The sequence below is a fragment of the Oryx dammah genome, unplaced genomic scaffold (genome assembly GCF_014754425.2).
Source record: "Oryx dammah isolate SB20612 unplaced genomic scaffold, SCBI_Odam_1.1 HiC_scaffold_26, whole genome shotgun sequence".
NCBI lineage: Eukaryota > Metazoa > Chordata > Mammalia > Artiodactyla > Bovidae > Oryx > Oryx dammah.
Genome location: NW_024070210.1, coordinates 73,928,308 through 73,946,032, shown reverse-complemented (window position 1 = coordinate 73,946,032; position 17,725 = coordinate 73,928,308). Strand labels below are relative to the sequence as shown.

The following is a 17,725-nucleotide window of genomic DNA, read 5'->3' as shown; positions in this document are numbered from 1 at the left end:
AAGGAGGGCATAGCAACCCACTCCCCCTCTTTCCTGGAGAATTCCGTGGACAGAGGAGCTTGGCGGGCTACAGTCCATAGGGGCGCAAACAGTCGGATACGACTGAAGCGACTTAACAGGCAACACACACTTAAGATCCTCATCCCTCTCAGTGGGGATCACAACAACTCACACTTCACTTTCGCTTTGTGGGCAGCTGCCTTAAGTGGCGCACCTCACAGCGCCCTCCATTCTCTACCGCGCGGAAGTCGCCGAAACACTCGCATCTCCCTAGTGGATTCGCCGAGACTCCTGCGCTGCGGTTTGAGCCCACAGTAGGCGCCCGAACCCGGCGCGCAGAGATGACGACATCAGCGCGCGGCTGCGGCGACTGCGACAGACGGGGAGGGTTTCCGGGGCTACCGGGCTGACCGCCGAGAGCTGCTGTCATGGCGGCCACGCTATGGGCCTTCTTTTCCGTCCTCCTGCTGCTACTATCAAGGGATGCCCAGAGCTCGGACGTGTCTGGGTCTACCTCTGACGGGTCAGGAGGGAGTGGGGTCGGCATTGGAGATCGCTTCAAGATTGAGGGGCGTGCAGTTGTTCCTGGAGTGAAACCCCAGGACTGGATCTCGGCGGCCCGAGTGCTGGTAGACGGAGAAGAGCACGTCGGCTTTCTGAAGTGAGCATCCTGAGGGCAGCGCGAAAGCAACTGGGATGGAAGCTGGAAGGGGATTCTCCCTGGGGGCACTAGGTGTCAAAACCGGACGACGTCGCTGTCCGAGGGCGAAAGGGCGAGCACCGTTAGCGGTCTGTGCCGGGGGTACCTTGTCAGGCAGCCTGACACTTTCCCCTTCCCGATCCTGTACCACAGAAATAAGGATGGCAGGTGCTCGTCCCAGGGCCAGAGCGGTGGAGTCAGTTATCTTCAACTCCCTTTTAGCCCTGGATGGGGACGACCACCTCTGGGCCCTGGGGGACAGGTGGACCCTTTATTTGTCTTTTGAGGAATTCTTTCCTTTGCATCTCATCTGGTTTCCCTGGAATTTGGCCTCTTTTTGCACTTCATTCCAGTCTTTTGGTAGCTTCATGTTGTGTAGAATGATGCTAAGCAAGTGGGAATTCTCAAAGCCCACAGGGCTTCTAGTGATGACACAGACTGGAGGCTAATGTTGCTACTTCTAAAATTAATGGGCCCTGAAGTCCCTAATCAAAGCACCTTTTTTGCCTGGAAGTGGGATTGTTGTTCTTTTTCACACTTGACATTATCGAGGGATTTGCAACATCACTGTTGTCGTTTATGTAAGACTCTACAGTGTTTATGCAAGACTCTACAGTGTTTATGCTCTTCTGTCCTGTCTGGCAATGAGTAGAAATAGGATTTGAGCCTATATTTAAAAGACGTGGTGAATTTATTAGCACTGTAGTTCTGTGTCAGCTTGCTTTTCAGATGACTAGGCATAAGTGTAATATGATATTTTAAATCTTTTCAATTGCTGCTTGGAAAGTGAAACTTTGAACTGAAAGTATTTGGTAAAGGAAGTGTTCCTCTGATGGGTTTGTATACTAACAAGTGGTATCTGAAAACAAGACAATTTAATTCTAAATCTGTTCTGTAAATATTCAGAGTCTCCGGGTGCCTTTGAATGAGAATTTCAAACTCGGATTAATAAATAATGAAGAGAAGCTTACTATCATTTTTAAAGTGCTGTTTATCATTAAAAATCTGGCATTAGGCCATTCTTGAAGTTTTACCCTAATAAATGATCTTTTAATAATAAAACTCTCATTAAGCTATAGAAAATTAGCCATGATTAGCCATGATCTCTCTTCTGCCATATACAGTTTTTAAAATAAGTATTATTTTTATTGAAAATAATTTGTGCTTTATTGAAGAAAATATAAACAGAATACAGATAGCAAGCCTTAACATTTTATTGTATCTTTTTGGAATTATATGACATTTTTAATACTAATATACAATATATAGTGCTTTATAACTTGATTTTTTTCATTTACTATTTTGTGAGCAGCTTCTGGTGCCCTTTCGTGTTCTTTCATTTATATGTAGAAAGGTTGAGAATTAATATGAGGGGCTTATTGTGATAACCATTTTGGAAGAGGGATAGGTAATTTGTCCTGTACCTGTTATACATAACTAGCATGCAATTTTGACTGTGTTTATGCTTGTTGGAGGTGACTTGACACTTTACTAAATGAAGATTAAGGGAGTTTCAACTGAAGACTACACATGCCACTTCTTGCTCTCATCACTGTGTATGTGAACTTAATTTATCTTGTCCTCTGTTTGGGGGCATTTAGATAGTTTTCAGCTTTTTGAAATTATGTGCTATGCTTTATGTAAGATTATATACTGTAACTTTTTTGAACTGTTTATTATGGAAAACTTCAGACATATGCTAAAATAAACAGAATAACTTAGGAACACATCACAGTTTACTGTTTGATTTCATATCTGCTATCTGCCCCTCTTTACTTTCTTTCTGCAATATTTTAATGTGATCTTAAACATAATATAATTTCACTTGTAAAAATCATTGTTATGTATCTCTGAAAGATAAGGGCTTAAAAAAACCCACAGTACCGTTATTTGTTTCACAAAATAAATAATAATAATGTAATTTAGTACCCAGTCCATTTTTATGTTTCCCCACTTACTTCAGAAATACTTTAATGTGCTTGTTCTTTCAAATCAGAGTCCAGCAAGGTCTGTGTATTGCAGAGTACATTTTAAAAACCAGGTTTTAAGTTTTCATTGTAAAATGTGTATGTTATCTTTTAAAGTAAACTGTTTACCCTAGGATGAAAAATATATTTGCTTTTTGTTTATGCCATTAGTTCTGCTGTTATTTGTGTTGCACAGGAATTAATTGAATTCTCTCTTTTTCTGGACCTAGAAAAAAGTTTTGAAATTCATTCAGTTAGGGTCCCATCAAGAAACTGAATAATTAGAATAATTCAAGGAAAGTTTAATGAAAGGATTAACGAGGGTAGTCATGGTGTAAGGAAACAATCAGATTAAGCAGTACTCCAGAGTTCACAACTTGAAGGCTGTTGTCACCTCTAAGCCTGAATGGAGGCTAGGAAATAAAGGTTATTGGAATCTAGAAAAGAGGAAAGAACGGCCTAGAGAGGAGGTGGGTCCCTTGCCAAAGCCAGTTAGGGGGCCTTGCATGGAAAGAGCTGGGAGGAAAGTATACTAAGCTCGTTTTCTTCCTTTCCTGCTGTTGGGAGAGGAGAAAGGTGGAGAATGATCTGAGGGAAAATAGAAGACATCCAGTCCAGAAATAAGTTAACTTGATGTTTATATTTCAACTCTGTTTCAGTTTAGTGTGTACTTTGAAATAGTATGGAATTCTTACTTTTTAGTAAACATGGTGGATGTGACAGAATCATTGCTTTAACTGAAAGAGCCTAATGATTTAAGGAACATTATTTTAACATTATTATGAGACTGGCAATTCTTTGATAAAGTCAGTCCTTTTAGAATCTTTGTTTTCCTGAATCATAAACTTTTTTCCCATCAGAATGGCAGTTTCTCATTAGCAAAACAAATTAATTTTGGTCTGTGAACCTGAAATGACTAGTTCTGGATGGGGTAGTTCTCTTAGTCTAGAAGGTTTAGAAGAAATCAGTAAGGCAAAAGTGGATGGTTTTAACTCCCATTAGTTAAGTCGCTCAGTCGTGTCCAACTCTTTGTGACCCCATGGACTGTAGCCCACCAGGCTCTTCCTTCCACGGGATTCTCCAGGCAAGAATACTGGAGTGGGTTGCCATTTCCTTCTCCAGGGGATCTTCCCAACCCAGGGATCGAACCCAGGTCTCCCATATTAGAGGCAGACGCTTTAACCTCTGAGCCACCAGGGAAGCTTTAACTCCCATAAACATTTTAAACTTATACATAGCCCAAAAGAAGTAACCAAAATAGATGGGAACTACTCGTAACAAGTGAAACAAGCAGTATTTAATTACATTTTTTTTTTTTGGTTAAAAAGAAAATACAAATTAAAACTAGGGGAAAAAGCCATTTTTAATTAAGAAATTGTTGGAGGGGTTTGGCAAAATTGGAACCCCAATATTGTAGGAATAACATATTCATTCCCTTGAATGAAGACATGACTTTAGAGTTGGACCTGTATCTGTCACCTCTCATCTCTATCCTGCAGAAGGAATAGAAGTGCTTTCTGTGTCAGGGCTCTCTGTGGAATGGTCTGGGGCATTTTCATACCCATGCAGTGTAATTATGGAAGCTGAAATGTGGAACAACTCTCACCAGTTTGGGTTTGTTTTGTTTTGCTAAATACTGTGTCATTTTGGGGGGTATTGGTTTGGGAGTTAACTGATGATTTAAAGCAAAGGAGTAAACTGATTATCATAAATGACTAAATAATGATAATTTCATTTTTCCAGGACGGATGGGAGTTTTGTGGTTCATGATATACCTTCTGGATCTTATGTAGTGGAAGTTATTTCTCCAGCTTACAGGTTTGATCCTGTCCGAGTGGATATCACTTCAAAAGGCAAAATGAGGTAAGGACAGCTGATTTAATTTTTACCAAAGGTTAGGCTCCTGAATACCTCATTATATATTCCTATCAGAGTTTATAGTTAAGGTTGAAAGGTTTCTTGTTTAAACTGCAGGTATTCCTTAAAACATTTAAAGCATCCTTATATTGCCCACTCCAGTACTCTTGTCTGGAAAATCCCATGGACTGAGGAGCCTGGTAGGCTACAGTCCATGGGGTCGCAAAGAGTTGGACACGACTGAGCAACTTCACTTTCACTTTATATTGTTCTAATTTGAGCATTGATAATATTGTACAGTTGAACTGTCTCCTGCTCTGGCTTAATATTTATTTTAAAACTCCTGATATGACTATATAGAGAAGAGGTAAGATTACTTACTATAGGAGCAAAAGCACTGTGAAAGTTTTAATTGAAATGTAGTTATTAAAGTTGGAAATAATTTAGCTTTTCTATGTTGAAAATACTTATCATTTGTTTTTCATTGGGATATTTTGATAATTTCATGGAGTTTATTTCAAAATGAGGATTATAATGAGAAAAAATACAGTATTAGAGGCTGGAGGACAGGAAAAAGTTTTAGAATTTCCAAGTAGATGAACGGGCTTCCCTGGTGGCTCAGATGGTAAAGCATCTGCCTGCAATGCGGGAGACCTGGGTTTGATCCCTGGGTCGGGAAGACCCCCTGGAGAAGGAAATGGCAATCCACTCCAGCACTCTTGCCTGGAAAATCCCATGGACGGAGGAGCCTGATAGGCTACAGTCCATGGGGTCACAGAGTCGGACTCAACTGAACTACTTCACTTTCACAAGTAGATGAACACATGCTTTGAAGTCGAGTGAAAACTTTGGACTAATTCAGGCTCTAATTCTGGAATACCACAGACCCCTTCCAACTTAGAATCAGTTGTGTAGGTGTCCACAGTGTTCAGATTCAGCCTTCTGCTGCTACAAGCCCAGTTGATTGTTATTAGTCTCGTGCCAATAGCGCTGTGTTTGGTGTAATCTGACCAGGAGGTATAGGAAGCCGTTTTCTTGCTTGCTTGTTTGCCTTATTGAGCTGTAATTGACAAGTACCAAACAATTTAAAATGGTAACATCTCTCCTTTGTTTGAGCTATCACAAAATTACTTCGTGTTGCTGTAATAAATCTTTCCAGGTAGCTCAGTGGTAAAGAATCTGCCTGCCAATGCAGGAGACTCAGGAGTCTCAGCTTCAATCCCTGGGTTGGGAAGATTCCCTGGAGAGGAAATGGCGACTCACTCCAGTATTCTTACCCTGGAAAATCCTGTGGACAGAGGAGCCTAACGGGTTGCAGTCCACAGGGTTGCAAAGAGTCAGACACAACTGAGCAACTAAGCATGCATGCAGTAATTAAGAAGAGGTCACGCAAAGGCAAAAATAATTTGGGGGTTAGAGGAACAGTATTTTATTACCGACCTTTTCTTCACATGCCTAGCATATTTAGGTGGATTTGTGGAGACCTCAGACTGAGTTGATGTAAGAGAGGTGTTTGGTTTGTACCATAATATTTATATTTGAATTAACGTTTACTCCTAAAATGCTTTCCTTCTTCCCTTACTTTTTTTGATTATTGAACAGTTTTAAAGTATAATATGTAAATATGCTGTAATTAAAATAGTCAGTCATATGTTGAGCTTTATATCATACATCCTTTATATCAGCTGTATATTAGTTCATGGATATCAGCTCTCGATAATGGATAGGGAGAGTTTTCTTTTTCCTCGTTTAGCATGTGTAGTGAGCACAGTTATTCTGTCTAATTTAAATTCTTAGTGTTATTATGAAACCAGTAATACTGTGCTATTGGTATGCTATGCTATGAAACGCGATGCTATGAAAAATAATTATTTAGAAACAAATTACTTTCTCATATACTTTTGAAGTTAAATTGTTGTCTTAGAATATTCTACTTTGTCCAGATTCTAATATTACTTGCTATTGGCTACTCAGAGCAAGGGTAAAACTTGAGTAATATCCTGCAAATATGTGTATAAATATTTTTAGGGTAATAAATGGGTTGTTTCAAAGTAACTGAACCTCATTAGCTATTGACTTTCTCATGTCCTTTTAGAGACATAAAATTTTTTAAAAATATATTTATATATAAAACTAGTATGTTAATATCTAAACTGTAAAGAACATATCATGACTTTTTATATATCTTAGGATTGCAAGTGTGGACATGGAGGGGGGCTTGTAGATTTAGCATATGCACTAAATATATAAGTTTGAGAGTCTTTTAAAAATACTGGGAATTCCCTGGGATTCAGTAGTGGGGACTTTGCACTTTCATTGCAGTGAGCCTGGGTTCAACCCCTTGTTGGAGAATTAAACTACAAGCCGAGTGGCCAGACCAGACAAACAAAAAGCTGAATACTGGAGGGAATGAGAGTTGTTAAAACGGGACATTTGTTGATTAAAAACTGTAATTTATTTTTATTTATTCTTTTTACTTTGAATTTTGAATAAAGCTGTTGTTCAGTTGCTAAGTCATGTCTGACTCTTTGCAACCTCATGGAATGTGGCACGGCACATTTCCCTGTCCACTATCTCCTGGAGTTTGCTCAAATTGATGTCCATTGAGTTAATGATGCCATCCAACTGTCTCATCCTGTGTTGCTCCCAACTCTTGCCTTCAGTTTTTCCCAGCATCAGGGTCTTTCCTAATGAGTCAGGTTTTCACATCAGATGGCCTAAGTATTGCAGCTTCAGCACCAGTCCTTCTAATGAATATTCAGGGTTGATTTCCTTTAGGATTGATTGATTTGATCTCCTTGCTGTCCAAGGAGTCTTCTCCAGCACCACAGTTCGAAAGCATCAATTCTTAGGAGTTCAGCCTTCCTTATGGTCCAGCTCTCACATCCATTTATGACTACTGCAAAAACCATAGCTTTGACTATATAGACCTTTGTCAGCAAAATGATGTCTCTGCTTTTTAATACGCTGTGTAGATTTGTAATAGCTTTTTTCCAAGGAGCAAGCATCTTTTCATTTTGTGGCTACAGTCACCATCCTCAGTGATTCTGGAGCCCAAGAAAATAAAATCTGCTACTGTTTCCATTTTTTCTCCATCTGTTTGCCATTAAGTGATGAGACCGGATGCCATGATCTTAGTTTTTTGAATGTTTAGTTTTAAGCCAGCTTTTTCACTCTCCTCTTTCACCCTTATCAATAGGCTCCATTAGAGTGGTATCGTGTGCATATCTGAGGTTGTTGATATTTCTCCGGGCAATCTTGATTCCTGCTTGTGCTTCATCCAGCCCATCATTTTGCATGATATTCTCTGCATATAAATTCAATTCAATAAGTAGGGTGACATGCAGCCTTGATGTGTTCTTTTCCCAATTTGGAACCAGTCCCTTGTTCCATGTCCAGTTCTAACTGTTGCTCCTTGACCTGCATACAGTTTTCTCAGGAGGCAGGACAGGTGATGTGGTATTCCCATCTGTTTGAGAAGTTTCCACAGTTTGTTCTGATCCACACAGGCTTTTGTGTAGTCAGTGATGCAGAAGTAGATGTTTTTCTGGAACTCTCTTGCTTTTTCTATGATCTAATGGTTGTTGGCAATTTGATCTCTGGTTCCTCTGCCTTTTCTAAATCCAGCTTTTACACCGGGAAGTTCTCGGTTCAGGTGCTATTGAAGCCTAGCTTGAAGGTTTTGAGCCTTACTAGCATGTGAAATCGGAGAAGGCAATGGCACCCCACTCCAGTGTTCTTGCCTGGAGAATCCCAGGGATGGGGGAGCCTGGTAGGCTGCAGTCCATGGGGTCGCTAAGAGTCGGACACAACTGAGCGACTTCACTTTCACTTTTCACTCATGCATTGGAGAAGGAAATGGCAACCCACTCCAGTGTTCTTGCCTGGAGAATCCCAGGGACGGGGCAGCCTGGTGGGCTGCCATCTGTGGGGTCACACAGAGTCGGACACTACTGAAGCGACTTAGCAGCAGCAGCAGCAGCGTGTGAAGTGAGTACAGTTGTATGGTAGTTTGAACATTATTTGGCATTGCCTTTCTTTGGGATTGGAATGAAAACTGACCTTTTCCAGTCCTGTGACCACCACTGAGTTTTCCAAATTTGCTGGCATATTGAGTGCAGCACTTTCACAGCATCATCTTTTAGGATTTGAAATAGCTCAACTGGGATTCTATCACCTCCACTAGCTTTGTTTGTAGCGATGCTTCCTAAGGCCCACTTGACTTTGCACTGCAGGATGTCTGGCTCTAGGTGTGTGACCACACCATCATGGTCCATCATGGTTATCTGGGTCGTGTAAGACCTTTTTTGTATAGTTCTGTGTATTCTTGCCACCTCTTCTTAATATCTTCTGCTTCTGTTAGGTCCTTGCCGTTTCTGTCGTTTATTGTGCCCATCTTTGCATGAAATGTTCCCTTAGGTATCTCCAGTTTTCTTGGAGAGTCTTTCCCATTGTATTGTTTTTCTCTATTTCCTTGCATTGTTCTCATAAGAAGACTTTCTTATCTCGCCTTGCTCTTCTCGGAAACTCTGCATTCATTTGGGTGTATCTTTTCCTCTTTTGAATAAAGTAGTCTTGCTTGTTAGACATATTTTCCTAAAATACAAAGCTTTATTCACCTTTTTACCTTGGATAAAGAGTACTACCTGCTTTAACTTTTAAGGACTGGTTGCAGCAGTGGGATGCATATTCGCAGATTTATTCCTGATGATTGGATACTTGAAGCATAGCTTAAAAAAAAGGCCCTTATCAGTTTAATAATTGGGGGGTGGGCAACAGAATAGAGAACAAAGAAGGACTTATATAAGATACTGATATTCTTGACCAGTGTTTTGTAAGTGTGTATGATAAATTAGTTTCAGATAAATGGAACTTCCATTTCTGACATTTTGGCCAAATGAAAAATTTTAGAAATGTTGGATAAAACATGATAAAAATTTCATTTTAAATGTATAACTCCCCCAAAAGTAAGGGAACTCCCCAGAGAATAAACTGCTTTCCCACCTGGGGGATTTGTTATATTCTCATAGAAAGGCTTAGATTTTATTATTAATGTGTGGATGGAAGGCAGGCTTTGGGCATGCTAGGAGTCAGTCAGACTAGAGACTTGGTTCCCGCCTCGACCCTTGGCCTGAAATCCCAAGAGATCAGATTCCCAACCTGGCCCTGGCTATTGGAGGGAAAAATCTATCCTGAAAATTGATAGTCATACCCTCACTGAAATTTGGGGTATGCACTTATTACTTCCTGCATGATCCAAAAAATTCCAGTCTGAAAAATTAATAAGATGGTTCCTGGTCATAATCCTGTCCATACCCACACATAAGTAAAGTCTACTTAACTTATAAAAAATACCCAAGAAAACAATGTCCATGGAGTTAGAAGATGAATCAGACCTCTGATAAATCTAATTTTATTTACTTGTTTATTTGTTTTTGGCTGTGCTGGCTTTTCTCTAGTTGCAGCAAACGGGCTGCTCTCCAGTTGTGGTGCGAGGGCTTCTCACTGCAGTGGATTCTCCTGTTGGGGAGCACCGGATCTAGGTCTCAAGGGCTTCATTAATTGCGCCTCCTGGGCTCTAGAGCACAAGTTCAGTGGTTGTGGCACTCGGGCTCAGTTGCTGTATGTGGGGTCTTCCCAGATCAGGGATGATACTCATGCCTCCTGTATTGGCAGGTGGAGGCTTCACACTGAGCCACCAGGGAAGCCCTGAGAACTCTAGAGAGTATAACTATTGGATATAGACTATGTAAAATGGTTTAAAGCATATTTAAAATGCTTTAAACAAAAACACTTATTGCCATAATACCAAAATAAACCATAGATAATACCAAATAGACCATATTAAAAAAAAAAAAAAACAACTTTTGCAATCAGTGTATGCTTTGGAATATAAAACTCAATGGATGTGCTGAGCAACTGAACAGAAGTTTGATAAGTTGGAGGACAGATCAGAAAAATTAGCCAGAAATCAATACAGATGAAGGAAAGGACTCTGAATGTGAGAGTTTAACAAGATGGGGAGTAAAGAATGAGAAAGGGCTACCCTGATGGCTCGGTGGTAAAGAATCCGCCTGCCAGTGCAGGAGACATGGGTTTGATCCCTCATCCAAGAAAATCCCATATGCCATGGAGCGACTAAGCTCTTGCGCCACAATTATTGAGCCTGTGCTCTAGAGCCCGGGAGCCGCAATTAATGAAGCCCTCCAGCCCTAGAGCCGGTGCTCCGCAACAAGAGAAGTCACTGTAATGAGAAGCCTGCTCAGCAGTGAAGACCAGCACAGGCTCCCCTGCCCCCTCCGCCCCCGCCATAGAAGAATGAAATGGTCTAACACTTGTCTAATAGAAGCTCCAAAAGGAAACGATAAGAGGAAATGGGGGAAGCAATTTTTAAAAAGTACACTGAAATATGTGTGGACATGGGTTATTAAAATTCATAGCATGTTTGGTAAAAATTTAATGTTACCACCTATGGTACTGTTGCAGAACTTTCTTGAATCATGTTTTTCCTGCAAAATACCCTTTGCAATTAGGTATACCCCAGAAGGCACTGGCGCCCCACTCCAGTACTCTTGCCTGGAAAATCCCATGGACGGAGGAGCCTGGTAGGCTGCAGTCCATGAGGTCGCTAAGAGTCGGACGCAACTGAGCAACTTTACTTTCACTTTTCACTTTGATGCATTGGAGAAGGAAATGGCAACCCACTCCAGTGTTCTTGCCTGGAGAATTCCAGGGACGGGGGAGCCTGGTGGGCTGCCGTCTATGGGGTCGCACAGAGTTGGACACGACTGAAGCGACTTAGCAGCAGTAGCAGAAGCAGCATAATGCATATCTCAGACAATCAAAAAATTCTAACATTTTTATATATTTATAGCAAAATAAGTTTATTATTAAATAAAAGCAAAGAGCTTTAGAGCTGGAAGAATTCCAGAAGAACTTCTGGTATAACCAGAAACATTAAGAACTTAAGACTTGCAAGCCTAGGTATTAACAGATCTATAACCAGAAACTAGGTCTCTTGATTCCAAATCTAGTTTCTTCTCTACATTTTGCTAAGTATTTTAGACATATAGATGAAGCTACTTTGATCAGATTTTCAAGATCAAAAATTTAAATGCCAAAGCATTCTGGAAAAAGCTAAAGGTAATTAAGGCATTGCTAATATATTATAAGCAGTTCTTTTAACTAGTAATGCTTGTAATAGGATTACTGATGCTTTTTTCATGTTGCTTTATCAGAGCGAGATATGTGAATTACATCAAAACATCAGAAGTGGTCAGACTGCCCTATCCTCTCCAAATGAAATCTTCAGGCCCACCTTCTTACTTTATTAAAAGGGAGTCTTGGGGCTGGACAGACTTTCTGATGAACCCAATGGTATGTATCAGGCTATAATAAAGCACCTTTACTAATCTCTAGTTTGCTTATAGTCAATTGAAAAACTAACCCTGTGATAGGAAAGCTGGGATCAAATTGTTGGATGAAAGGATTATTGTGACTAGTGTATGAATTTCAAGAAAATAATAGCTTTGAGAATACATAATGAAAAAAATAGTATCAAGAATGGCATGGTAGATTTGACATAGAAATGTGCAGCAGAAATTAGATAAATAGTTATGTTTAAAATTCACATAGAATGAGTATGTGGTAAGTCTCCATGGGGTTGCAGAGACTCAGATCCGACTGAGCAACTAAACACACACACAGTCATGTGATAAGTCACACGTGTAATAAGTCATGTGATAAGTCACATGTGTGGTAAGTCACACATGGAGTTAGCTCTCCTTAAACTACCTGCATATTAGACCATTGATGAATGTGCCATCACTTAATAAATTGCCCTCTTGATGGGACACATACTTTTTTTTCTCTCTCTTTCTTTTGAATATGGAATGAACAGAAAAGTTATTCTGTGGTATTTTAAGTACTTGGTATTTTCCTGAAATGATATTATGGTATCCACTAACATAAAATTCTAATAGCATAATTCTTCAGAAAAAAGTTAACTTTTTTTTCCTTTGCTGTTTTTTGAAACTTGAATTATTACCTGAGAATTATGTAAGTGTTAATCATATTTCTTGATGGTAGCTATTTAGAGCACAAGTAGGGATGTTTCAGGCTGTACATCCTTTGAGAGGAATAAATTAGTATCTGGAATCTGCAGTTAGGCCTGAAGAAGCAGGAGGGTAGAGTGGATTTATGAAATCAGTAGTGAGACTCCAAAGCGAATTGAGAAATATATTCCATGTTCTCATTTCTGAAATTTCCATGGGGACGTATGCAGTGCGAGAAGATCCTAGGTCATTTTTTAAAACTTGTCTGCTATAGTAGTTGCCTGGTAGTATATTGTACGTTAGAAGGGGGATATTTTGTTTTCTCCAAAAGCTACAAGTCGTCTGGAAAAAGCTCAGCTGGTCATCACAATCACCAATCTCAGTGGCAGACTGCAGTTTGAAGAAAGTGAACAAATAGTTCTGTTTGCAAACTGTTTGTGTTAAATAAAACTCTGAACTCTGCAAAATAATAGGTAGCACAGATATGAAGCGAGGTGTCTGTATAAAGTCCACACAAACTTACAGATAAAGCTCTTATATTACAACAGTGGACCTTGCTGTCAGCAGGGCTCATTCAATAGAATTGAAGTGGTGACTGCTAGTTTTATTCTATTTACAGTATTTAATTCCATCATTGGTTGTTAAGTTCAGATTTTGTACCTCAGTTAAGTGGGAAAAAATTTTCTGAATTTTTTTTCTTTCACAGGTTATGATGATGGTTCTTCCATTATTGATATTTGTGCTTCTGCCCAAAGTGGTCAACACAAGTGATCCTGACATGAGGCGGGTAAGACGATTGAACCATGTTCTGATGCCTGGTCATCCATTGTAGCTGAATGGCTTGCATTTGTCCAGCTTTATCCTAATTCCCAAGCCAAATTCATCTACAGGTTGTGTTGATACAGTATTATATGTTTCTCGTATTTAATTGTTTCCATTGGACCAGATAAATTCAGTTGGATCTGTCTGATAAAAGCCTGGATCTCTTCATATAGTTAAGACATTCTATTTAGTACTTGCTTCTTTGTGCCTCAGTTGTTAAATAGTTGAAATGCATAATGATTCTGGTATACCTAATCTAAATATTTCACAAAATGGTAGCTTTTTATAATCTACCTTTATTTTATAAAGTTCTTCAGTACCTTTAGCTTATATGTTCAGATACACAAAAGAAATTTGGATAAACCACAAGAGAAAAACAGAATAGTGGTTTTCAAACTCTACCACAAGATCATACTGTTTGGTGAGGGGGCTAGGAGTTGCCAAGGAAGATGCTTCAAATTTAGTGCCACCGTCTCGTCTCTTTTAAATATTGGCTTCTGTATAAAATCTTCAGAATTGAAAACAAAAATTATCTATTCTTCACCCCAAACCATCAACATACATCTCCTGAATTCCAAGTTTTTCTGTTGTATTTAATATACTGATGTATTTACACCTATTGATTACTGAATAAATATTTATTATCAATTTTTAGGTTCTGGATACAGGGGATACAAAGATAGGTTATATGCCATCTCTGTTGTCAACAAGCTCACTTAAATATAGGAAATAGAATGGATTTATAAAACACTCTTCTTTCTAGCAGAGGATTGTGCATGTGTTTTAAATGGAAAAATAAGCTATCCATAAATAAAAATGTCTGCTGAGGTACTAGGTGATTAAGTTCTGTAAAGGCATATATCCCATGCTGGAATGGCAAAAAAAAACTTCATGAAAGAAGAACGCTTTATGATGTTTCAAAATGTTTTATTACTAAGTTTTGGCATCTTTGCCTCAGTGTTGGTCGGAAAGTGTACCTCCTGTATCCTTGTATCTGTTAAGGCAGTTAACTCTCTGTGGTATCAACAGAAGGAAGCATTAAAAGTCACACTGGGTTAAAAATTCATTTCTTGCAAAATGCTTTTCACATAGTATGCAGTATAAAAAGTTGTTCATTCAAGAGCTTCAGAATTGAACAGATTCAAAAATAGAGTTGATATATTTTTGCAGAGATTCAAAACTTGTTACCATATACATTTAATTCTTGATTACTGGGGATGTTAATATATCTCATATATATTTATAATGTTTCTTTTCCTGGCCTTATTTAAAGCATTTTCTCCTTGAAAACTCATATATAAAGTCTACTTTTGGGGAGAAAGCGCTAGCTAATAATTGAATTAAAAACTCAATTTTAAATGATAGATAATAGGGTATTTCTTTTTTTTTTTTTTCATGTCTGAACCAATACAATTATGAGTTCACTTTTGTAATGTCACATGAAATTCAAATGAAGCAGACATTAATATTGTCAAAAGTGGAACAGTACTTTAGAGATTGTTGGCCCAGTAACTGGTAGGATAGAAACCTCAGAATAAAAGTACTATTTCCTTAGGTCCTGACAGTGACGGTAACATTTGTGTTGCTTGCTTTAGATGCTGTAATGGAGGTCACTCAAGTCATACAGTGTCCATAGATTTATTAAGGCCTTAGGAATCAAGTCTTGGAAATACTATAGTTATCTTCAAACTTTTCTGATAGCTTGATACATAGTTAAAGATTTCTAGTTAAATGCATCTAGAAGAAGCATGAGTTTAAAAATACTTGTTAAAGTATTTTAATCAGAAAACAAAATAAGGTGGCAGAAATATAATCACATTACGTCCATTATCAGAGAAAATCCCCTTTACAAAAACATAAATGGAATCAAACCCCAGGCAACACTTTTGAGCATTTACTGAGGATCAGAATGCTGAGTGATCCAAGGGGAGCATGAAGCATGGTTTCGAAATGCTGTTGGGTGTGACATTACGTCACTGCTCAGAACCAGTAGCTCTTTCGTTTCTCTCCTCCTTCCTTAATGGAAGTGTTAGTTGCTGGATGACCTGAAGGACCCCTGTGCCTTTCATAGCGATGTGCTTTGTCTTCCCACAGGAGATGGAGCAGTCAATGAATATGCTGAATTCCAACCACGAACTGCCTGATGTTTCTGAGTTCATGACAAGACTCTTCTCTTCAAAATCATCTGGCAAATCTAGCAGTGGCAGCAGTAAAACAGGCAAAAGTGGGGCTGGCAAAAGGAGGTAGTCAGGCAGGCCAGAGATGGCATTTGCACAAACACAGTAACACTGGGTGGCATCCATGTCCTGAGGGAGAAGCGTGTGAAGTAACTACTGTAAACCTGAGTCATCCTTAAAACTGATATGTGTGATAACTCTTTAGCACATGTTTTGTATTTGGTACACAAGAACACCCAGCTTTCATCCTTTGTCTGTTTGAGGTCAATGTTGATGTCACTGAATTAATTACAGTGTCCTATAGAAAATGACATTAATAAATTATATGAAGTATGATACATTATGTATATTAAAATAAGTCTTAATCCAGAGATAAAGTTATCTTGTCTTTTTTTTTTCACTTTAATGTTTCCTTTATTCCTTACAATTTTCTTCTGTCTCTCATCTGAGGTTTGAACTTAACCTTTCCTGTTTAAAGAGTGCTTGGTGTTTTTAGAACAGCATGCACCATGGGTTTCTGTGTAACTAGACTGTTTAAAATTCTTAGTCCTGCCCTGTAGTTTTAACATTCCCTGATATTTGAAGTAGAACCACATGTTCCTGATGTAGTTTTAACTTTCATTATTACAAGCTGGTTTCAGAGTGTGGATGTATGAATTAGAGTGGATGTTATCAGTCTTTAAATTCTGGGTACCATCTGTGGTTTCATTTTACAATTACTGAACATCAGCTCTATACTGTGATTCAAGGTAAGATAGAGAGATGGATAATACCCAGTGCATGTCTTCAATAGAGCTTATTATGTATGGAGTGAAACACAGATAATAACAGAAAGTGAGTGGCCAGGGGAAAGAAGTGCAGAAGTAGGAGAGCCTTATAGAGTCTGAGGATGGAAAATCAACCTCACAGCTCCATGTTGTCATGTTGCTAGTACAGCAGAGGTCCTTACAGATCCTCTCATCTTCCCCGTTATTGATTCTCAGAGGTACTGGAATATAAATTACTACTTTGCAGTTAGGAGTATCTCAAAGCCTTTTTGTTTGATAAGTTATGGCAGCTTTTGTTTTGGATTGTTTTAATTCAAAGAACCCTGATGTTACAGTATTGCTTCTAGCAGGGCTCCTGTCTTCTCCCGTTAAAGAACCCCCTGTTGCTTCCTTAGGATTATTAAGTTTTTAAAAAAAGGATTGGTTCTAAACTCTTATTTTCCTTCTTATAATAGGTACCATTGTTCATTAAAAAAATTTTTTTTTAATTTATTCATTTATTTATTTTGGCTGTGCTGGGTCTTTGTTGGCCATTGTTCATTTTGAAATGAGGTATTTGAGTTTTCTTTTAAAAAAATAAGTTAAAAATAACTGAAAAAAAAAAGAACCTCCTGGCTGTCCGGCGGTTAGGACTCTCTACTTCCACTGCAGGGGGCAGAGGTTCGGTCCCTGGTTGGGACTCTAAATCCTGCATGCCACGTGACTTGGCCAAAAAAAAAAAAAGTTCTGATTCAGGACGTTTAAAAAACTGTATCTCTGATTATATTACATACACTAAAGTTACCACACTAGTTAAGCTATGAATGAATAAGGTGAATAAACTGGTTAATGGTAGAACTAGGTCTTTTAAAATAATTATTTATTAAAATAGCTAAAATATCAGAGCATGAGTTGAATTAAAGTTGCAGTTCAAAAGAGCCAGAATATAGTAAGAGTCATAGTTGTTTGGCCAGAAATTATGTTCGAAAGTTTGGATTGTCAGAATTTGCACATGGAATACGTGATAAGCTAGAAATTAGAAAGCACTCCCATGCTAATTAAAAAAGTATATGTGATTATTTTATATAGATTTTAACACAATCTGAACATAATATATATATACCTCTTATCATATTATAGAATGTTATTGCATCGGTTGTATATGAACATTTTATCTTTGCACAGACCCTTCATCAAATACTTAGTGTGCTTACAGGTGCAGAAATGATGATATATTAGACAATATGGAGTTGAGTGCAAAGAGCCCCTGTCGAGTTGCTCACTTGCCTTTTGACTTTGGGCAGGTCAGATTCCCACTTTGAACCATCTCTTGTCCTGCTCGTTGTTGTGTTTCCAACATTGAGCATGCAGACACATAATAAATGTTTGTTGAATGAATAAA

At 38.7% G+C, this 17,725-nt stretch overlaps 1 protein-coding gene across 1 annotated transcript; it reads left to right on the top strand.

The window, feature by feature from the left end:
• Window positions 1-335: 335 nt before the first annotated feature.
• EMC7 (ER membrane protein complex subunit 7) lies at window positions 336-17,725 on the top strand. The gene is made up of 5 exons (XM_040227001.1): window positions 336-661; window positions 4,411-4,530; window positions 11,763-11,901; window positions 13,285-13,365; window positions 15,495-17,725. Exons 1-5 carry the CDS (start codon window positions 429-431, stop codon window positions 15,645-15,647), a joined length of 726 nt encoding a protein of 241 aa, XP_040082935.1. The 5' UTR covers window positions 336-428; the 3' UTR covers window positions 15,648-17,725.